General features: G+C 37.4%; 2 protein-coding genes and 1 long non-coding RNA gene across 18 annotated transcripts in view; 2 read left to right on the plus strand and 1 right to left on the minus strand.

Annotated features, from left to right (window-relative positions):
• Positions 1 to 24,496, minus strand: part of Mocs2b (Molybdenum cofactor synthesis 2B) — a 59,219-nt gene that overhangs the window by 12,531 nt on the left and 22,192 nt on the right. The gene's annotated exons all lie outside the window — the stretch shown is intronic.
• On the plus strand, positions 191 to 10,812 carry LOC139821546 (dopaminechrome tautomerase). Of its 3 annotated transcripts, none has more exons than XM_071792662.1 (4): positions 191 to 348; positions 1,185 to 2,070; positions 3,310 to 3,859; positions 9,509 to 10,812. In XM_071792662.1, exons 2-3 carry the CDS (start codon positions 1,301 to 1,303, stop codon positions 3,830 to 3,832), a joined length of 1,293 nt encoding a protein of 430 aa, XP_071648763.1. In that variant the 5' UTR covers positions 191 to 348; positions 1,185 to 1,300; the 3' UTR covers positions 3,833 to 3,859; positions 9,509 to 10,812. The 3 variants fall into 3 exon arrangements, with proteins under 3 accessions (XP_071648763.1, XP_071648766.1, XP_071648767.1); XM_071792665.1 differs by lacking the exon at positions 191 to 348 and adding an exon at positions 381 to 524; XM_071792666.1 differs by lacking the exon at positions 191 to 348 and having other exon boundaries at positions 1,168 to 2,070.
• Positions 11,187 to 24,496, plus strand: part of LOC139821322 (uncharacterized) — a 60,973-nt gene continuing 47,663 nt past the window's right edge. For 3 of the 4 annotated variants that reach the window (XR_011734238.1, XR_011734240.1, XR_011734239.1), the window contains exon 1: positions 11,187 to 21,625. This is a non-coding gene — a long non-coding RNA (uncharacterized lncRNA). The remainder of the gene's footprint in view (positions 21,626 to 24,496) is intronic. The other variant, XR_011734242.1, reaches the window with a different exon arrangement.

The following is a 24,496-nucleotide window of genomic DNA, read 5'->3' on the forward strand; positions in this document are numbered from 1 at the left end:
TACAAATGTCGGATGCAACTCTAAATCAAATGCACGATATGAAGTCGGATATGTGTGTTTGTTAGTGTTTGCAGTGATGAACTCAAGTGTAGGTTTGTTAAGCCTAAAAGATTGTGTGGCATCATTGCCTCGTCTTCGGCCGCATGTACGAACGTCGTTCGGCTACTTTGAACGAATGGGTGGGAGATCGACATCTCATCCCGAAGCATCGTCGGTAGTGGCGGCGGCCGCGCTGCGCGTTTCTCGTCAGTCAAATCGCGATCGTCGTTGCGCGATCATTCGACGCGTTTTATATAAATCTCGGCACGCGCGGATCGACCAGCGTACAAAACTAAATCACATCGAGAAGTAAGCGAATAAGACTGGCGGACTTTATTCCGGTTATGCGCTCTCTGCGACGATATATTCTCTGACTTTATATCTTTTTCACATATATATACACAAAAAGAAATATAAAACATAAATTAGTGATTTAACTCATAATAAACAAACTGATAATTGTCCAAGATTGTTTATATAAAGCGGTATTAATTTTTTTCAAACGGTGATTTATATATTAAACAAATAAAATTCCGAATTATCATAAATTAAAACGAAAAGTTACATTTATATAATATCTTTCACCCATTGTATCTATAAACTCAACTGAAATGTTTTTATATGCATTTATAAATCACGCTCTATACGCTAGAACTGAATTAACTTTCTGTAGGAAGACACGCGGCTAAATATACATACCAATATGTGTTATGTGAGATACGTGTGAAAGATTTATATAAATATAAATCCCAGCTCTCTCTTCTGGTTTGAATTATAATATCGAGATATGTGAGAATAATATTGATTATTATACATCGTATGTGTGTACACTATACGTAGAATAGATAACAAGTTTGTAACAACAAAACTTTCACAATGTTTTATTATAATATTATAATAAAACATTTTAACGTTAAAACGTTTTAGAAATTTATTTGTCGTTCCTTTGTTTAAAAGTTTAAACAATTATATATTTAAACTTATATTTTTCTTAAGTTTCGGTAGTTAACAATTATTGTTTTCAAATTCAAACTAAAAAGAAGAGCATTGTAAGATTCTTTCATTAAAATTCTGCGTTTTTTTTTAAACACGTATTATTGAAGCTTCTCTCTACACATGTCTGTCACATCTCCTTCCATCCGTAGAAACAGACTTAAACAACGGCGCGGTGCGTAATATCGGATTTGCAAAGAAGAGAGAGAGGAAAGATAACTTTAGTGATACTCGCACTAAGACATCAAAGACATTATCAACTTCATTGATGATGGAGCGATTGATGCTGCTGGCCTTTCTAGCTACCGTAGCATTATGTCACGAGCCATTTCAAGTGATCTTTGAATGGAAGTCGATTGACTTCGAGTGGCCTTCAGACGAGGAGCGACAATATGCTATAACGCGCGGCGATTACATACCGGCAAACAACTTCATCACTACTGTGAAATTCTGGAAGGACAAAATGTATTTGACGTTACCGCGATGGAAAGACGGTGTACCTGTGACGCTGAGCGTTACGTCGGCGAAACCGATCAATGGCATAACGGCGCCCAAGTTGGAGGCTTTTCCTAACTGGCCCATGCAGAAGCTGGGTGACTGCACGGCATTCCAACTGGTCCACAGCATAGAGATTGATCCTAAGGGTCGCATGTGGGTACTCGATACCGGACGACCCACGTCTCTCAGGGAATCCAAAGCCGACTGCTCGCCGCGCCTTGTTATTCTCGACCTCGAGAACAACGGCAAAATCCTTCGTTCTTACCAGTTCCCTGAACACGTGGCACGTCGCACAAACGCGTACCTCAATGACATTGTTCTCAATCACGAGGACGGCGGCATAGCATATATCACCGACACTGGCACTACTGATCCCGGCATCATTGTATACTCGTTAAAGGATAACAACTCGTGGAAGGTCCGACACGATTCTATGAAGGCCAAATCAGAAGCGGTCGGATTCATGGTAGCGAAGACGCATGTAATCAATCCAGTACATGTGGACGGCATAGCACTTTCACCAGCGAGCAGTCGCGACAGGTATCCTCAGATCAGTATTTTTTTGCACGAGATATAATCGATTTCTTTTTGCTAAGTTATCAGGACCAAATGTCTCCTTTTTTATGAAATTTTCTCTCATTTTCCGTTATTCCAATTGCACATTTGCAAAATGAAAATATTGCATGCTCTGTCTCTCATTCATGATCAAGTGACAAATATAAGAGGAAGAGGAGCGCAAGAAGAAAACATCACTTTACGAGGATAATAGTGTTTCCACAAAATGGAGAATATTAATCCAAAAGTGTGCCACACTTTATTATAAGAATGATGGACTCCACTCTCTTAAAATCAATTAGTAAAAAATTGCTGACTGAATTAGTAAAACAGTGACCGACAATCAGTAAGTATTTACTGATTTTTAGTGGACATACTCCCAACCTGCTCCTTCATAAAGTTAGGTTATAATGCGTTCATGTAATAACGTTATGCGCGATCGCGAGTCAATCGGAATCTTTGCTTTTGCTGCATGACATTCTTCTTTTGTTTTCCGAGCAACGAGCATTCCATATGCCACATATCAATTAAGAAGACGAAGATTCTTCTCTTTGTTCCGTCTGCAGATATTATATGAATGAAGTGTAAACATACTCTCTACAGTACAATCAGTGTATTATTACTGAAAAGCAGTGAATATTCACTGATAAACATATATTATAAGTATATACCGTATTATAAATACCACTGAAAATAATTAAGTGATTGACTTATCACTGTTTTCGGTGACAATACACCATTGTATCAAATAGAAATATTACTTTGCCTTTTGTTTGATGACAATGCTTTAAGAATATTTGTTCACTTATTAATAATTGCTAGTTTTAATTTATATACGATTAAATATGGACAAAAATGCAGCAAACAAAACTCTATTTACAACTATATGACTCATATTTGTCATGGCATGCTCTGTTATCTGGGAACATGGGATTTCACTAAACAAAGAAGCGAAAAATCAGCAATACTTTTATAACATTCTATTTTCTTTTTCATTCTCACTTTTATTCATTTCCCTTTCCTCATCATTATCTTCTTTTATATATAAAATCTCGTCTTCTAAAAAAAGTTCTCACAGTTCTCATAGTTCTCAAAAATTGAAATTATTAAAATCTTCTGTAACTGACACTATTTATTCAAACTTAATACTTTCCTGTAAATTTTCTATCGAAATTTTATGTTTATGTAAGATTTTCTAACAAATAACAATCGAATCTGTTTCAGACAAGTCTATTATTCGCCTTTGTCTTCTTTTCATCTGTACTCAATTCCGGTGTCCGCTCTGAAGAACAACGTGACGAATATCGATCGATACGTGAGGGAACTTGGACGGAAGTCTTCGCAAACGGACGGCATGGCAATGTCGTCCACTGGCGTGATTTACTTCGGTCTATTAGCTGACGATGCCATCTCCATGTGGGATACTAAGAATATAGCATCCTTCACCGTCGGTCAACGAGTCATATCGCGTGATCACGTACTGACACAGTGGCCCGACAGTTTTGCCTTTGACGATGACGGCAATTTTTGGTGTGTCACCAATATGCTGCAAAACTTCTTAAACAATCGCGTTGACATTAACGTACCCAACTACCGTCTAATTCGATCACGCGTAGGTGTTAAAAATTATCAATATTACGAAAATGGCACAGCACCCGAATTACCAGATTTCACCGCCGGCGCTGATTCCGTCAGACTTGTACTTGCTGCGCTACTACCCACCATTTTGATACTTATCGCGAAATAACTACTTTGCAAGAAAATCCTTTTAAAGGTATGTACATTTTGTATACAAAGAAACAATTTACGAATTCACATTAAAACAGTCGATCAAATTAACTCGAAACGCGTGTATTGCTTTTTCTTACGGCTTATTCAGAAATTGAAAAAACGCAGAATCATGACATCAGTAGGCAAACACTATGAGAGAGATTCAGCTTGTCACACAAAAATATGTGAACGATTACTCGTATATCATTGCCAAAATAAAAAAATTTTATTTATTTTGGTTTAAAAGATTTTATTAGGTATATTCGCATATAGGGGAGACCGGGGCAAACTCAACACGATTTTTTTAAAGGCAATTTTCAACAATTAATTAAAATTTTCAAGCAAATTTAATGGTACACATTTAAAGAGTGTTCCTTCAGATGCAAAATTGCTTAAAGAAAATTTGCTGTACGTCGCTTAGTTTTGCTCCTAGAAAAGGAAAAATGACGCGAAGACAAATTTTCAAATTAAAAAATGCCGGGGCAAACTCGACACTTTGGCTGATCGACACAATTTGATCTGGAACTTATTTTTTATTATCTGAAACTAAATATACATTGTTTATCATGTATTTAGATGTATTTAGAAAGTACAAAAATTTGGAATTAAGTAAAACAATCATTGGAAATAATGAGAACAAAAATTGTTGAGCATTCAATTATTTTCATCTAAGCTCATGACTAAAAAACAATTTATGCAAGTAAATTCGCAATTAGATGTGCGCACACATTTCATTATTTGTTATTAGGAGCCGATAAAACGGCGTGGTGTCGACTTTGCCCCGAACGTCGTTTTTCACTTTTGTTACTCCAAAAATATATAAATTTTGAAAATATGCAAAAACTATTATTGGATTCGTATAAAGCATCGAATTTCCCATCAAAATCACTTACCGGTAGATTCGCAAGAGTAAAACTCGATGAAAGAGTAAAAATTTTCGAGAGATCAGAAAAATTACATTTCCCCAACAAAAACGCTTATGTCGCGCTGAAAATTACACCATAACTCAGAATGTCACAAATTCCGTTGATAATACTGTCACATAAAGACATATTTACAGTAGGAAAGGCAAGTTTCTACGATAGATTTAAATTAGCAAAAAGCCTAGTGTCGAGTTTACCCCGGTCTCCCCTACTATTACTCAATATAAACATATATTAATACACGGTTGGAACTGTTACTGTCACAAAAACATTGAAAAGAAATAAGCATGAATTGAGATTGAAACATATATTAATACAGGGTTGGAACTGTTACTGTCATAAAAACATTGAAAAGGAATAAGCATGAATTGAGATTGGAATTGAATGTGGTATTCGCTAAAGCATCAAAATGATTTCTTTTCCTTTCTAAACAATCTAGATTGAATCTGTCAAAATGCCTACAACTATCTGTTAAATATTGATAAGTTATTTATTGCAAAATTTCTTGTGTATTACCTACAACTTTTCTTCGTTTTAAGTAAGACTTCTCAAATAATTAATATATTAAACTTTTTAACAAAGTGATGGATTTTTTCTTAATCGATTTCATCGATACGACATCAGCTGTTTCCACAAATAAAAACAATATGGCAATCACTACTTAGTATTAGAAACTGAGAATAATTGATAATGGAATTGAATAATTTTATGTTAGATAATAACATAAAAGTGTATCTTATAATCTTTTAAAACATACACATTTTTAATTTTTACAATAATATGAAAATAATCGCCTACTGTTATATGTGACACGCGATGTAATATTTTAATGAAATAAAGTAGACAACTTGCGTAAGACTTTATTTGACAAAAGCAAGTAATATGAATCGAAGATGTATTTAGTTCGCTTCAAGAGATGGCTGAGAACTGTTTTTACAGTTCAAGGGACATTTTCTTTTAAAAGAAATAGGTAGAATTTTCGTTGAAATAATAACCAATAACACGACGCATTCTAATATACTCAGAAGTAGTGATATTAATTGATACGAATTCTTAGAAGAAAAAGTAAAGACAGAAAGATTTATATATGGTGCAAAGATCCGTTTAAATAGGATTAATTTTTGCAACTGATTGGAGATCGAAAATTCAGGAACGAAAAAGATAAATGACGCATAAGTTAAGAGTTTAGACAAATAACGGGATTAAGATTTATTAAAATACTAGCTGCCCCGGCGAACTTCGTACCGCCTAACAGTAATGAATGTAGTGATAAGACACGCAATAGTTCCCTCTCTCTCCCCCCTCTCTCCCTCTCTCTCTCTCTCTCTCCCCCTTTCTTTCTCTCTTTCTCTCCCTCTCTCTCTCTCCCCCTTTCTTTCTTTCTCTCTCTTCCCCTCCCTCTCTCCCTCCCTCTATGTATTTTTTCTATGTATTTGGATATCTTTCTAGATTAATTTTTTTTTTTTTTACGTGAATTTTTCCGATATTTTATTAGTTATTCTGCTATTCCGGAAAATTCTACCCCTATTTCATATATTTGGGGTAAAAATTCGGCCCAGCCGTTCTTGAGTTATAAGTGGTCTAACTAACCCGACTTTGTTTTATATATTAAGATTAATTAAGGCATTGTTTGTTTGAAAAATATATAAGTACAATTGAATTCTTCTATTTTAAATTCCTTCTGTAAGTTTCTCTAAGTTTCATCTGTTCTAAATCGATCCCCTCTCCCTACTCATACACACACACACACACACATAAAAGCTAGCCAAGTCTATCAAGTCATATAAGGACGGCGTCAAGTTGTTCAACGCCTGTACGCAATATTTAAATCTGCACCTTATATATGTATATAAAAATATCATTAATATATTTTGAAGTGTAATTTTATAGTGTATTCTGCTTTTGTTGTAAATTGTTTACTTGTTACTCTCTGAAAGATATAAATTCAGTCGTTTGATTACAAAAGAGTATTTAAATTAGCAGAATCTTTCTGCAGTCATTTTAAAAGTTTACGAAACTTTCTCAACTTATCTTATTACTAATTACAAAAAATAGACTAATTTAGAATTTTAGAAGATACTTTAAAAGATTACAAGAAAGGTTATCAATAGCCAAACTAAAATATTCTTTGAAATAAACTGAATAGCTAAATAAGTTTTTCTTTTCTTTGAAAATTTCTGCTATGTTTTTATCTAAATTAACTGTCTATATTATTTAAAAATATTGTCTTCACGCACTAATTATTACTTATTTGTTTAAAATACTTAACCCTTAAATGCCACACCTTTCAAGAATCTCGTAAATGACATGAGGGGTCTAAAAGACCCCAGCATGAAAAATGTCTCCTTACTCATTGATTATTTGATCTTTAGTTATGAAAATTTTTTTCAATGTTGTTCAAGGCTTAGAAAAGAGAATAAAATGCTTATATTGTTAAAATTTTAATTTTAACATAGTATAAAAAATTAAGTAAACTGAGTACTGCTAAGTGTACAAACGGGTAGGTCAATCACTCAACTATCATCAATGGGAGCATGAGCTCCATTTTTGGAAAGAACATTTGAAAATATATCATTGTAAAAGGTCCGGGGTCCGCTGGACCCCACGGGGCATTTAAGGGTTAAATTTTTTTCAAAAATTAGACTTGATCTCTCATAATGCAAAATTAATTGAAAATATCAGAAACATTTGACTCTCCACCACCACGTACATTTCTATGCAAGTCTCGAAAGACAATCGTTCAATTTAAAAGAAAATAGATATCATAAAAGAAAAAAAAGAAGATTATTGAGAGAATCCGAATATCGAGAATTGCAAGACACACATCAATGTATAATACACTCACAATCAGTCTTACTGGGATTAAGACATTTTCTTTCGAAGAATTTCGGAATGCATAAAAGAGTTACGAATCATAATTGCTTATAGCATCGATAATATAGCATCATGGTTCAGTTCAGTGAGCCGCGACTTTTATGCATTTCGAAATTAATCGAAATATCTTAATCTCATTGTACACAACATGCACGACAACATAAACAAATGGTACCGCCATACTATGCCTAATTTGCTTAGTGTGTTATGCCGTCTCTAGAGACAGATTCTACAAAGTATCTGCTACATATTTTGTCGGCAAAATATAGATTTGATACAGGTTCTGACATATCAGATGCTATTGGCAGAATGCTAACAGAATTATAGCAGAGCTTGTTAATAAAATATGATGGCAGATTGATGACAGAAATCAAGCAAACTTTGATATATTTACTACAGTTATACAAGTTTCACATAGAATTGATAGTAGAGATAGTGCATAATCTGCATGCCAAGTTATATCAGCAGCTCTTCCGACGAGCTTAATGCGAATGCCAGTTGATACCAATTTACTAGCAATGTCTTATTTCTGATTCGAATTTGTTACAAATCTACTGGTATACTACAGATAGTTAGTTTACTTATTGAGAGCCATTTTTTTCTAAACTAAGTTTTTCCTGCGCTGTTCTCTCATCTGTACAATCGCACAATTCCTATATGGTTACGTAACTAGTTATACTGGAGACACGCATGATACCTTCTGTTTTTCACTTATATTTCCATATTTTAAATTAATTACGCAACATTTTCACTTAGCGCATGTGCCATTAGAATAAAAATGAGGATTTATGGGAAAATTTAGAATAGAGAAAATGTTTGGAAATGCATTGAAGATCTATGAAATTCAATATATTGTATAATGAACAATACCTTGAACAGCTGAAAAAAATTAACTATATTAAAGCAGTATTAAAATTACTTTCAGACATTTCTACAATTAAATAATTATTTTGTAGCAAAAAGGAGAGTTTTTATTATTTATTATACTCAAAATCAAATTTTTAATTTATGTGCCAAAATGCATACTTAAGAGTTAATCATCGATTTTTTGCTCACCTTTTGATGATTTTTACACAATTTCTATAAATTGTATATAACTCCGTATTAAGTCAAACTTCTGATCAAAGCGCGTCCAAACATTGCAATTTTGATAAGCGAATTTGCAAACGTATAGAAAACTGAACACATAGTTTCATTTTTATTACACACCTGTCAGCGGTTTATCGGGTATACATTGAGCGAATGAGCAACGAATGTGAATGCTCAGACGTTCGCATTTGTGTTCGTTGTTGGTACATTTTTCTGTTCATTTTGAACATTCACATTCAGTCAAATTTGGCATTTCTCGGCGTAAAACAAATGTAAAAACGCTGAATGATGCAATAATATTACAAGGTTTATTATAATTACTAGTTTAACAAAAGAAGAGAAAGAAAAAAAGACCAGACGATAATGAACGATATTGTCGATTACACTACGAATGGATTCAAAGGCGAACAATAGATTCATTACATTCCCATCAACCTTGTGCACGAATTTTCCTTGATGTAACGTTTTACGAATAAATCGGTCCGAACGCAAATCGAACACTGACGAACCTTGAACGCAAGCATTCTGTTTGCGTTCATTACAGTCCATCTGCTGAATTTTAATGGCAAAAATTCACATTCTTTGTTCGTTCACTTGACACTATATACCCACTTATCGGCATCTTCTATGAAATACTTATCACAGAAAGATGTTAATAAAAACATAAATAAAAAAAATTCATTATAAATTAATCTTTTTATAATATATTAGTATTAATATATGTATATGTACAATATTTCAATTGATATATTTTTAACATTTTCTAGATCCTGAATCAATCCTAAAAAGAATTTTCATTTGGCGCATTATTTAATTTTTATATTAAATCCATGTATGGGTGTATAAAATATTTATTAATATTATTATCATTAAGGTTATGAAATTATTATTATTATTATTATCATTATTAAGGTTATGAAATTATCATTATCATTATCATTATCATTATCATTATCATTATCATTATCATTATCATTATCATTATCATTATCATTATCATCATCATCATCATCATCATCATCATCATCATCATCATCTCATCATCATCATCATCATCATCATCATCATCATCATCATCATCATTATCATTATCATTATCATTATCATTATCATTATCATTATCATTATCATTATCATTATCATTATCATTATCATTATCATTATCATTAACATTAACATTAACATTAACATTAACATTAACATTATCATTATCATTATCATTATCATTATCATTATCATTATCATTATCATTATTATTATTATTATTGTTATCTTAATATTATTGTAATTATTATTATTAATAAAAAATCAATACAAGAAAAATTCCAAATAAAGTATTTATTTCATAACACGCCGACCTTGTTTTATTCTCTGTCGTGGTCATATCAAATAAATACTTCTAGGATGCATCGCGATGCTGTTCGCCAATGGAATGTTTCATACGCTTTTACCGAATGAGTCACGCCTCGTTTTTCTCACTGGGAGATTCAATTCATTACATTGTAAATAAGGTCGCGTGCGTTACCAGCGTTAATAAGAGACACTTTTCCTTAGCACGAGAACTTTGTCCAAGATCTCAGTCACCGAATCTAGCTAATGAGTACATTGTGCGAGCCCCTCGATCGAGTCTAAACGTAGATGCGATCTATGTACCCAGTTTTATAATTTCATTTCCTGAATGGTGGCGGTTCGGGCCTATGAAAGAGCAGTCCTACTAACATACGTGCGTGCGTACGGAGCGCGTACATATTCTCGCATAAAAGTGGAACAGTGCACATACTGCGAGAACAATTGTGGGAAGCCATCTCTTCAATTCTTTCAAATCCCTTTTACGGCGTATGTTGGTCGTGTAAAAATAGCCGAGTGCTTGATGCGATCAACGTAGATACGTAGATGAACAAATGCTCTTTACAAAGGATCCTGCATTTCCATAACTGTTATTAACAAGTCTTATAGCGCGTTATGCACGATAACGAGGGAATGAACTAAGAAATTTTGTCTAACTGTATATATTGCAACAAAAGGTGTATCCAAAAATATAAATAAATAACCAAAACATTAGTGCTCTCTACTTTGTATATTTTTCTTCATTTTATTGAATAATATTTACGATTTAATTCGCTATTTTTTTAATATAAAAATATATGTATATAAATATAATTATATATGAACTATAACTTTTTTCTCTTGTATAATCTCTGTCCATATAATTATAGGAAAAATAATAAAAATAATTTAAAAAATCACTTTTACATTGTTTTTTTACGAAAAGTAAAATTTTGATTAGATTATACAATATTCTATACTGTATAATCATATTTTATATATGATTATTTTATTTATATGTATGTGATTAGTGTTTTTTTCTCATTTTCTCAAACTTTTTACTTCTTATATAAAAACAATGCAAAAATTATTCTTTTAATAATTTATATTATTCTTCCTAATTATACGAACTGAGATTATACAAAAGAAAGAAAAAAGACACATTTTGTATATAATTATATATGTTTTTATATAAAAAATTTTTTACCGTAAACCTTTTTTTATTCTGTCGTAATTTAAGCAATATATATATAATAACAACCTTGTTATTATACATCTTCTTTTTATTCCAAATTATCAATATGAAGTACTATAATATTATTAGGGCAACCGAAATATACTAGAGCATATATTTTTTTATTTGACTAATAAAGAAATTAACTAGATATGTTTCAGAAAAAAACTATGCTATAATTTAAGCTCTATATGTTACAGCATATTTTTGCTTATTTCATCCAGGAATGCATATTTTTCATATTTTACCCATATGTGCATAATATTGACATATTTCACCTATTTTTCACATTTTACGTCGTTTCTTGATTTAAGTTCACGATTAGTTTTTCCTTATAAACAGGATAATTAAAATGAAAATATATATCTTTTTGTTTCGACTGATAAAGAAATTGACTATATCAGTAATTCTCAAACGGTGCGCCGCGCAACGCGCACTGATACGAACCGAAAAGCGGTTATCTTTTTTTATATTGTGTAGTGTCAAAGTATTTATTAATATAGCATAATTATAATATAATAAATGAGTCTCGAATTTGAGAAGATTCGCACAACTAATTCGCGCAGTGCACGTTGATCTCAGCTTCTTTTCTCTTTCACCGCACGAGAATAACTCCTCGATCTTAATTCCGTAATCATTATAATTCGATATATGTATTAAATAAAAAAGGACACGTCGGTAATAAATAAACAACAGATATCGGTGACTGTAAAATTATACATGTAAACAGCTAGCATATGTTTGTTTGTTTTGGCATTAGCTACCGATGTGCCGATTCCTATCGTATGTCATATGTATGTGTTTTTTTAGTTAATTTAAAAAAATTTTTTTGTGTTTCTTAAAAATGCAATAGTAGGGAAGACCGGGGCAAAGTCGGCCCCGAGGCGGAGTCGTTTTTGCAATTATTTCGAAATCTGTATGTTGCGTGTACTCGTCATTAATACTGTAAACGCGGTTTATGGTGCCCATGTGACCAACGGAGTTTAGTGAGGTTACGTGCCATGTTGTGATTCTTATCGAAGCAAACGTGTTTTCGCAGGTCGAAAGTAAAATTTCTTCCGCATCGAAAGTTTGTAATATCTTAAGTATTATTGTCTCTCCGAATCTCAAAGTAAGTGATTCTAAAGAGTAACGCATGCTGACCACGAATCCAGTTTAGTTTTTTTATTTTCATTGATTTCTATTATTTTATAAACGACCAAACCTAAAACTTGTGTACGGGACGAAGTCGTGACCAAGCCAAAACGAAATTAAGAAAGCTAAATGTGCTGCGTATGCTCGGAGATAATAGAAAACAGAGCCGATGAAAAACAGTGCATTTCCTGCAGGCGTAAGGCACACGAGTGTGCCTGCGCTCGTCAGACTCTGTTTGTACATGCTTTAACTCTTAACTGTTAACGAAAAAGAAAATTGATTTTCTTGAAATTATTTTCCGCTTTCCATTTTTCTACTAAAAAACAATGAATAAAGTGTATTCTATTATTTTTTATGATTAAAATTATGTATCTTTATTTAAAATCCAGTCCGAGAATGAAGACACGACTCCGCCCCGGGAATTTTGACTTTTCGATTTTTGCACCTTTGTAGTTTTTACTCTATACCGGTTGAACAAAGCGACGTAGAACAAAAATGCCTATAAATTTTGTAGCCAAGGGTTCACTCTTTACAATGGTATACTATATTTCACTAAAATTATTTATTTTGTTGTTAAAAATCGGCACCAAAAAAATTGGGCCGACTTCGCCCCGGTCTCCCCTACTAATTAATAAATATAAAAACAAAAATACAATATAAACAATCTTTTATTAAGTTAAATTTATTCTACTTCGCCATTATACATATACCTAAATGATAAATGATTTCAATATCTGAAAATTTGTGGAAAAAAGTCATTTTTTCACTTTATAAAGCATATTTTAGATGCTTAAAACGGTTTTTTTTAAATATATTTTTTATTATCCGACATATTACCATTCCTATGACCAATTTTCCCTCCTTTGTAGCAGCGGACAATACGCGAGAAAGATGAGGCAATTTGCATGTTGTAAGGCGATAAAATTTTTTTCAACAACATCACGCACTTGTCAAAAGATTTGACATGACTCAGAAGAAAGAATTGCATAACCTATTTAGAGTCATACCTGTTTCACCTTGGAGTCTCTATTCACACAATTACCTCGTTATGGAAAACACAGCCTCTCGACACGCATATACCTCTCTCTACTCACACGCATCATACATGAATATAATGTAATGCTCCGTAAGTAAACGGAAATGTGCTCATGACATCACGCGGCTTTTATTGCAAAAATGTCAACGTATATAAATATGTTCATTACAAGAGCAAAACTTATTTTAAATTATAAAAAATTTTCTAAATTTGTTTATCGAAAATATTGTAAAATTTCACTTTCCTTTGTTTTAATTTATTTCACCCGGGATTACAATTTACTTTTGAAGTAAGGGATAATAAACTAAATTTCTTAGGTCTTAAAGGGGATCCTAATTACTGACAATTGCAGGGAAAGGTCTAACTTTGAGTAGACTCCACAGAACTTAAAAATGTTTATGTAGAATTGAAATACGCACGAAAACACATCGCGCGAGTGTTGATGTCAAGACAATAATCGAAAAAAATTAAAAAAATAATTTTTGAGCTGTCACCTACTATAAACGTTTGCTTAATACAGGAGTTGTACAGTTTGTATGTACAAAATAAGATACACGCGCCATTCGTATAATGTGAACAAAGAATACCACACATAAAAAACTAAGATTAATAACGTAACAAAAAAGTTTGACCCTTCACTACTATTTTGTGTAAAAGCACATGCAGGTTGATAGGATAAGCAGTATTGCGTGCAGCGAGAGATGGCGCAGCGATCGAACAAAAACAGATTACTATTATAGTTAAACCTCAACAAAGTTAGCCCCCCCAAGTGGATTATTGATATCAGAGAGAAACCTGAGAGCGGCCACCGGGATCATTCCGTTCCAGCGGACGTATACTGACGTGCCGCCTGAGAAAGTGGACGTCAACTACGTCGTTACGCTCAGTAACGGTACACACATGGTTCGTGTCCGTGCTATGGTTCGTGTCCGAACTACTCAGATAGAGGGGATATGCTGGTCGCGCAAGCCCCTCTTCTGTCCGTGTACGCTCGGCAGTTGGCACTCGGCAAGCTTCGAGCGGAGAGAGAAGGACAGACATACGATCTGCTGTCTCCTTCTCTCTTGAGCTGTGACGTTGCCGGCGCGGCGTTGCCGTTAGCACGCGGCGGCTATACCACGATGCCACGCATTTCGGGTTTCGCGTCTCGTGTCTCGCCGAGTGCCGAGTCTCGAGTTGGCAAATTGACGATGCGCTATATACGTTACATTTGCGTTTATATTTACAAATTTTAATTTTTATATTTATAAATAAATATATATATGTGTATATACATTAGAAATTTATAAATATATAAAGATTGCAAATATAATTAATTAAATAAATATTTATAAACTTAAAAATTAAAATTCGCAAATAATGTAATGTATAAAAATCACGGTTCTATACATATGCTTTTTTATCTAAAAAAGTCTTACATTGAAAACCTTTTCTTTAGCATAATAATATTTACATGTAATATTTAAATGCATACCAATAATTATATTATTAATATGTAATATGAGAAATAATTGTAGTTTATAATGTTCTTTTACTCTTATTAAATGTATTTTACCTAAGCATGTTTAATTGGCCAAATTACGGCTAAATTACAAGCAACAACAAAAGGATATTGGATAAAAATAAAAACACTTTATTGAATAAACAATACACATGGGTAACATTTCGACTGTACTTATTATAATTAGTTTTCTTCGGAACGGATTACTATGAATATAAAAGAAGAAGATAAATATTGTTCGGCGTATCGCCTTGTAAATAGTATAGTTACTTCATGTTCATGTATTCATGTATCGTTTATACTTAGTTGCATAAGTCGTTTGTAATTCTCGCGCGAAACGTCGGCGGATCGCGATCAGCCAAATCATGCGACTCACCTGTCGGTGCTGCCATCGCCCATCCGCCGACGGTATCCACCCCTCCCCCGGAAAGGGAACAACTACTCGCCCGCAGCGACATGTTCCAGGACCGCGGGGAGAAGACACTCATCGTCAAATAGTCGGAGAGGACACACCTCTCATCAGAACTTATCGTCAAGCCGCCGTGCGGCACACACACACACACACATAGTCTAAGAGCCGTCTTACGGCACACGTTCGCCGGGCAAAACGCATCACGGAATCGCCTTTGCCGCCTTGCTCAACCGGGAGTGCGCACGTCTCCTACTGCTTTTTCCTGCCTGCTCTATCGCTTGCTCTCCACCGTTTTGCTTGCTTGCACGAGTTTTGCCATCGCATGCCAAACGAGACCCACGGAGCGGCCAAGTTCAGGGGACAGGACGAGGATTGGCGGAATCACGGGGACGACGGCCGACACGGTGAGTCGCTTCGCTTAATATTTCGTTGCATGCGTTTCTGCTTTCGCGTTAAACATTTGATAGTCGTGAGGGGAAATCGACAACCCCCCTCTGGTCCTTCGAGTATCGCAAATCTTGCCTCCGGGGCGAAACTATCCCCGTTCATTGGTCCTTCGAGCCGGATTTCGCGTTAGAAAATTACCGCCGACCTTTCGCTCACGTCGCATTATTCCTTAACTTGTTAATTTTCGCACATTCTTGTAATCGCGCATCGCGATAACACGTGGCGCGTGGTAGCCTCTCGCGATATCTTTCGTTCGCAATTCTTAATTCGCGACGAGAATACTCGCGTGAACTTCTCGCTGTCGTAACCATGCCATTGCTGTTATCCGCCTTTGTCGTGAATACGCTTAATTGTTCGTTCTTATAGTCGCGAGACGCAATAACACGCGGCGTGTTAATAATCTTTAGTCTCGCGCGATATCTCTCGTTCGCAATTCTTAATTCGCAGCGAGAATACTCGCGTGAACTTCTCGCTCGTCGTAACACGTTCCGTCGCTGTTAATTCGCATTAACGCGAATTGCAATAACGCGTGGCGTGTTAATAATCTAATCAATTCGCGACGAGAATACTCGCGTGAATCCACGATCTCGCGCGATATCTCTCGCTCGCAATTCTCTCGCTCGTTGTAACACGTTCCATCGCCGTTATTTGTACTAATCGTAAATGGCGCAATTGACGCGGTAATTAGTTAAAGCCCGTCATTGTTAACATAGAGACCGAAATATTCAGATCTCGAATATTCTCGGGCAGACCATACGTTTTCGCCGCGCCGTCGACGGCCTTGACGCTCGGTCACGGGCCGGCAGCGTATATACACATTTTTTCTACATAAGCTCGCGTTCCATAATAACGCGCTACATTATTTTCGTTGTTGCTGGGTGTGTTTCGGCCAGACTCGAAATACATATTGAAAATACATACTGAAACTATTATTCCGATCGTTGGAATTCTCGCAAACATAATTGCCACCGATCGAATATACTGTTCGTCGGCACTGGTCCCCGGTATAGAATATATTGTAGCACTCAAGGTAATCTTATTAAAGAGTATAACTACAATTATAATCACAATTGCAAAAGAAGTTAGCGTAATTGATGCTCATGTCGTGGATTATTGCTCGTGTCATGTGTATACTGCTCATGTCGTATACGCTGCTCGTGTCGTAGCTCCGCGCGCAACATGTATTGCTGAAAACTTAATCTGAACAAATACCTGAGTGCATTTCTCGTCGCAACCGGGCACCTGTGCCAAGCTAATTGATAATTTTGATCGCTGATACAACTATTTCCTTATTTTTGTACATCCCTTGCAACCCTCTTCCTTGCTAGCTCTACACTGCATTTGACACCCTTTTCTTGCGTTCGCCATTGGCTCTTGCGATTAACAAACTTGTCATTTTGATTGCGCTATTATATCGTGTTTGAAAAACATTCTATCGGGAATATCGTGCCTTCGCGTAGGAATCCGAATCGAGCCATCCGTTATTTGTCACCTTGGCGAGCGGAACAGTTGTGTTGTTTTTCTGGCATTCCAAGTCGAGGCTTTTTGTTCTCTAGTGTTTGTCGACATTTCGTGCTGAGTTGAGTTGTCGTTGCTTTGAGTTCACGTGAACCCCCAATCCTGCGCGCGTGTTCCACTTGTTTGGTTGATTTAACGTCGTATTCCGATCATCATGGGCCGAGGTCACATAACTAAACGCGAGCTGTGTATACAGCGGATGAGGGAGATCCATGAGCTGTCGATGCTCGCCGTGGACAATGAGGCACAGAGGCCAAATTTCCTAGTTAGATACCCTACCGTGGCTGGACTGATTAAGGATTTTGAGGCGGCTCACCTCAAAATAATCCAAGACGCCTCAGACGAGGAGTTTACCGCGGAAGACGCAATCCGTAAAGAATTCGATACGATACGCTTCGGAGTAATCGGGCGTTATGAGAAATTTGTGGGCGCCGACCGAGCGGCCGCCGCGGCCGCTCAGGCCCCGGTCCAAACGTCGTCTATCCGACTGCCCAAAATCTCTCTTCCGGAATTCTCGGGAGATCTCGCGCTTTGGCCTTCGTTCATCGCGTTGTTCAACGTTTCTATTCACGAGAATCGGAGCATCTCCTCCATGGAGAAGTACCAATATCTGGTAGCCTCATTGAAAGGAAAAGCGCTCAACGAAGAACCTCCCCCTCTCCGCCGACAACTACGCGATAGCCTACGACGCCCTGATTTCGCGATATCAGAATAAGCGGAACTTAGCGGATTACCACGTGGACTTAATGCTAAACGCCAAGCCGTTAAAATTGGAGTCAGTCGCCCCTCTCCGCACGTTGTTGGACACATTTACCGAAAATACGCGAGCATTGAACTTGTTAGGGTTCCCCACGGACTCTTGGGACTATTTACTCTTCAAATTCTTGCTAGAAAAACTACCTCGTTCACTTCGCGAGAAATTCAAATCCGAACACCGAGCAGAGGAGATACCAAAGTACGCGCAACTCACGAAGTTCCTATCGGATCACTGTCGGGTTCTCGCGTCCGTATCGGGCCCCACGAGGATGTCGATCGAGTCACAGTCGTCTTCGGTAAAAAATTCCGCATCGGCCTCGTCGCTTGCTACTCAGACTGCCGAGTGTCCGGTGTGCGAAGAGCAACATCTCGTGTTCAAGTGCCCTCGATTCTTGAAACTATCCCCTCGGGAAAGGTATTCAACGGCCAAAACCGCGAATTTGTGTTTCAATTGCCTTCGCGCGGGTCATGGCACTAACAACTGCACATCGACGGGGACGTGCCGGTCGTGCCAGACTAGGCATCATACCCTATTGCATTTTGAACGGAATTCGGGTCCAGCGGACACCCCGGCGGATACCGGAGCCCCCTCCGAATCGGCCGTCGACGAGAGTTCGTCGCCACAAAATAATGAACCCCTCGTCACCATGGCTAGCGTCGCGAAATCGAGTTCGACAGTATTATTGTCAACGGTGCAGGCCGAAGCTCTCGACGTTCACGGAAATCCCTTCCCCGTTCGCATTCTTTTGGATAGTGCCAGTCAATTAAATTTCATTTCGGAAAATTGCATGCAAAGGGGTGGTTTCAGACGAACCAAGTGTAGTACTGTAGTCCTAGCGGTAAATGATACTAAAGCGGCTGCCACTCGAGGTAGCACCTCACTCGTGATTCAAGTACAGGGTAATGGCAATACTCGCGTTCCGATAGAGGCTACGATTCTCCCACGCATCTCCGCCCAATTACCTAGTAGACAAGTCGAACAAAGAGCGTGGAAACACATAGAGGGATTAAAGCTCGCGGATCCGCAGTATCACCGACCTGGTCCCGTCGACATCTTAATCGGCGCAGATATCTTTGCCTCGTTGATTCGGGACGGTCGTCGTGTAGGAAGGAAAGGTGAACCAGACGCCTTTAATTCCATTTTCGGCTGGGTTCTGGTTGGCTCAGTGTCGATGCAAGCATTTCAATCTACACATTCGTTTCTAACTCTCGATTCTTTAGATGCATCTCCCAGTCGATGTTGGCAGTTAAACGGGATCCCCACACACTCGGGGGTCACAAACTCAAGCGGGAGGTCGCTCGTCCGCACGCCGCATGGGCGCGTCGCGGCGAGGACAACCGCGCGCGTGATGTCTCTCGTCCAGGCGTCGCATGGGCACGTCGCGGCGAAGGTATCCGCGCAATCGTTGTTTTGCTTCACCACGCGGGATGTTTCTCGTCCGGGCGCTGCATGGGCACGTCGCGGCGAAGACATCCGCGTAATCGTCGTTTCGCTTCACCACACGGGATGTCTCTCGCCCGGGCGTCGCATGGGCACGTCGCGGCGAAGACATCCGCGTAATTGTCGTTTTGTTTGGACGAGGTCGAGTCCTTACACGCTCATCTCGTCATCATGCACCGCCGAGTCACACGCGCTCGGGGGTCACAAACTCAAGCGGGAGGTCTCTCGTCCGCGCGTCGCATGGGCACGTCGCGTCGGGGATAACCGCGCGCGTGGTCTCTCTCGTCCGCGCGTCGCACGGGCACGTCGCGGCGAAGATATTCGCGCATCCATAGCATTGTTTGGACGAGGTCGAGTCCCTATACACTCATCTCGTCATCGCGCGCCGTCGAGTCGCCTGCACTTGCGGTGCCCTTGGACACCGCCGTCTCGGCGTATCACTACTCGGGTGTCGCCGAACGGTAGGACCTTACCGCCGCCTTGGCGTATCGCCATGTTCCTCCCGCTATCACGGAGGGCTCGTCGGGGGTCGCCAAGCGGCCGGACCTCATTCGGAGGTCCTAAGCAAACTCGCATCCTTGATCCAGGGGGGCTCTTAACCCCACTCATGTTCGCATATTGTCTCCGATTCATTAATAGAGCTGGATCAAATGTGCTCACCCTCGCCGTGGATCAAATCGAACTTCAGTCGACCTTGTTATACCTCGTTAAATTTGGACAATCTCGTTGTTTCGCAGAGGATATCAGTAGCTTAAGACGCAATCAGAGTTGTTCCAGACCTCTGCGAAAACTCCCCCCCTTCTTGGATGCTCGCGGAGTCCTCAGGGTGGGCGGCAGGCTGACTCATTCCGCCATCCCATACGAGGCTAAACACCCGGCATTGCTGTTTAACCGACATCGACTCACGGAACTCATAGTAGAGCGCACCCACCGCCTATATTTGCATCCGGGACGTCGAGCGTCACATTACATCTTGTTACAAAACTTCTGGATCCTAGTAGAAGCTATTCTGAACTCCAGACCCCTCTGTCCCACCAGTTCAGATCCCAGCGACCTCGGGGTGCTCTCCCCGGGACGTTTCCTCACCCTGGAGCCTCTCGTGGCGGTTCCACACCCTGACCTGAACCCGATGCCGATAGACAGACTCGATCGGTGGCAAATGGTGCAACATATGCACCAGCAGTTCTGGAAGAGGTGGTATGACAAATACCTGCACACCCTCCAACAACGACCGAAGTGGTTGCAATCGGCACCTACGGTAAAAAAGGACACACTGGTCCTGGTAAAGGGCGAAAACGCCCCTCCCTTGCAATGGAGGCGAGGGCAAATCGTGGAACTGCGCCCGGGCCGTGACGGCGTCGCTCGGGTCGCTACGGTACGGACGACGGATGGCGTACTTGCCCGTCCTCTGGTGAAGTTGGGCCCACTGCCGATGGACACTTCGCCAGAGGAACCTATTCAAGCGTAGAAAATACGTCGTATTTGGGTAGGCGGTATGTTCGGCGTATCGCCTTGTAAATAATATAGTTACTTCATGTTCATGTATTCATGTATCGTTTATACTTAGTTGCATAAGTCGTTTGTAATTCTCGCGCGAAACGTCGGCGGATCGCGATCAGCCAAATCATGCGACTCACCTGTCGGTGCTGCCATCGCCCATCCGCCGACGGTATCCACCCCTCCCCCGGAAAGGGAACAACTACTCGCCCGCAGCGACATGTTCCAGGACCGCGGGGAGAAGACACTCATCGTCAAATAGTCGGAGAGGACACACCTCTCATCAGAACTTATCGTCAAGCCGCCGTGCGGCACACACACACACACACACATAGTCTAAGAGCCGTCTTACGGCACACGTTCGCCGGGCAAAACGCATCACGGAATCGCCTTTGCCGCCTTGCTTAACCGGGAGTGCGCACGTCTCCTACTGCTTTTTCCTGCCTGCTCTATCGCTTGCTCTCCACCGTTTTGCTTGCTTGCACGAGTTTTGCCATCGCATGCCGAACGAGACCCACGGAGCGGCCAAGTTCAGGGGACAGGACGAGGATTGGCGGAATCACGGGGACGACGGCCGACACGGTGAGTCGCTTCGCTTAATATTTCGTTGCATGCGTTTCTGCTTTCGCGTTAAACATTTGATAGTCGTGAGGGGAAATCGACAACCCCCCTCTGGTCCTTCGAGTATCGCAAATCTTGCCTCCGGGGCGAAACTATCCCCGTTCAAATATTAAAACATAATAATGTTTAAGTTAACATACTAAAACATTAAACAATTTCCTAATAATATAAACAAAATAAACAATAATCTAATTGAATCACAAATATAAAAACGCCGGAGTAATCAAATGAAACCATGACAAGATAAATTTTATATTTATATTGAGAGGTGATAAAATCTCTTCCGTCAGGAAGAGAATGTAAACAATTATTAACGGGGGTATTCTGATTTAAAATATCTTTAAAATAGATATTTTTCAGAAATTTTTTGTAGGGAAACAAAGAAAGTAAATAACGTTAAACTTTGCATGTTCTCTTCACCTTATTTTAAAATTTTATTTATTTAACAAAAATGCTCTTCTTTTCTGTTATATCCTGGTCACTATAAATGACAGACGGTGTAAATAATTCTAGCTGTTCTAGGTATCTGAAACACAAAAAGCTAAAATTTTCTTATTCTGCAGAAGTGTGGCTATTGTCTGAACTAGAATTAAATCAACATTTCTATTCTGTGTGTGTAAAAGCGGCTTTTTTATTAAAAATATTATAACTTTTTTCAAAATTTTATTAGTATTTTATTTAAAAAAAAAAACTAATAAACAATGTTTATTCTAGTTCAGACGATAGCCATCACTTATTTTGAATAAGAAAGTTTTTGGTTTTTACATTTCTGATATTTAGAACAGCTAGAATCATTTATAGAATGGTTTGTTCCGCCAACAATAATTAACAAGAAACGTTTATTAGTTTCGACTTCTAATGGCAATATAAATTGAAACGCTGCTACGTTTCGACCCCTCGGATCGGGTCCTTATCAAGCAATCTAAATAAAAAAACGCAATCCGGTATAACAATAATTCGGTCAGGATAAAATTAATAGTCAGGAGAACATATTATAGATACAGCGATACATGGTAACTATTCCTTGTCACAAACTTAAACGTCGGCATTCTCGAAAATTTTGCCCGAAATAATCAACTGATCGCTGGAAACAATGTTCAGTGAGCAATGTAAAAATGTATGCAGTTAAAGGCGAGCAGAAAATAACTCACACGTGTAAGTCGGTGACAGTGGAGAACGCATTAAAAATATAAAAGAGTGACCACTGCGATGAAGCGTTGTCAGTATTGAAATTTTCTACGGAGCAGAACATTATCGTGGAGCGACGACTAACGCGTGTTCACATGTCGTAGTTGAGAGGTATACTGACTGTTTTCGGTATCTGACACATCGTAGATTGTTCGAATAAACAAATATGGTTCGCATGATATTTACACCGATAAAATTACTTTGTCATAAATCGGATTTAAGTTTTCTGTATCCTTCTTTAAATTTATCGTCTTCGTATGTTTTTTAATTAAAAACATTTCAGCAATCTTTCTTTTTTTAATATTTTTTTCTTTATGGATGATGTTGGTTTCCGACCATTTGAAATTGTGACCGCACTATATGCTTTGACCCTTCATTGTTTATATACAAAATATTACATATAACAGGTAAAAAATAAGAAGTTAACTTCACGCGTGAGAACTCGTGCGGCGTTGCCAAGTAATAAACTGACGCCTCTCCTCTTCTGTCATTTCTGAACCGAGCGAAAAATTCATCAAATCGCGTACTTTACACAAGTATTTCTCAAAAACGCGTGCCGCAAGGGTATTGACACTTATCGCATATTATTTCTATTTTTATGGATCATATACTAGTTTTTCAAAAACATTTAGAGAAAACATTTTTCACAATTCATTATAATGTATGGCATGCCGTTTTACTTTTTAATAGCATAAATAAAATTATACTCAATATAAAAGTTTCAAAAAATAATTGTCTTCAGAAAAATTGCGATTCTTATTAATGAATTAAAATTATGTCTAGACATAATAAAAATTGGATGAATTAAAATTACGTCTGACATAAAAATAAATCCGCATTTTTATTATGTGTACACATAATTTTAATTCATACAATTTTTATTATGTCTACACATAATTTTAATTCAGCCAATTTTTATTATAATTCCGCATTTTTATTATGTGTACACATAATTTTAATTCATACAATTTTTATTCTGTCTAACAAAAATTGGATGAATTAAAATTATGTGGGTATAATTAAAATTCAAAGTTTGATCATCTAAACATTTATGTATTTAGATAAAATTTTTACTCGTTGAATTAAAATTATGCCTTGACATAATTTTAATTCTGAATTTTAATTATATCTTGACATAATAATAATTGTAGGATTAAAAATTATGTCCTGCTATAATGAAAATCTGGTTTTATTTTTATACACGTTGTGCGTTGTATTTGAGCATAATTTTAATTTAGTAAATTAAATAAGGTCAGGATGCGTAATACAAATTCTAAATTTTTTTTATATTTGAACATAATTTTTATTCAGTAAATTATTGTGTCGAAACATAAATTTAGTTTACCGCATTATTGACTCAACATGATAATATTTTTAAGAAATACTCTTTATCTAAACCTTCTTAAGCTTTAAATAAGAAAAGTGGGTAATACGGAAATAGTCTTTTATAAAAATAATGTGAATAAATTTTTTCTTTTACTAAGAGTGGTTTTATAAAGTGATTTACTTTCATAATGCAACGCAAAAATAAAATGCTTCTAAATTTAAATAACTGATGTCATAATAAACATTGACACGCTTAAATTGTGGCAGCATGTAAATTAAAAAATTTAAAAATGCAATTTATTCTGTACATTTTAAATA

This window comes from Temnothorax longispinosus, chromosome 11 (genome assembly GCF_030848805.1).
Source record: "Temnothorax longispinosus isolate EJ_2023e chromosome 11, Tlon_JGU_v1, whole genome shotgun sequence".
In the NCBI taxonomy this organism is placed as follows: Eukaryota; Metazoa; Arthropoda; class Insecta; order Hymenoptera; family Formicidae; genus Temnothorax; species Temnothorax longispinosus.

Excerpts from the sequence above, each read along its gene's own strand:
- LOC139821546 (XM_071792662.1), top strand. The coding sequence starts at position 1,301 with ATGATGGAGCGATTGATGCTGCTGGCCTTTCTAGCTACCGTAGCATTA. Across the intron at positions 2,071-3,309 it reads CCAGCGAGCAGTCGCGACAG|ACAAGTCTATTATTCGCCTT; the intron begins GTATCCTCAGAT and ends AATCTGTTTCAG.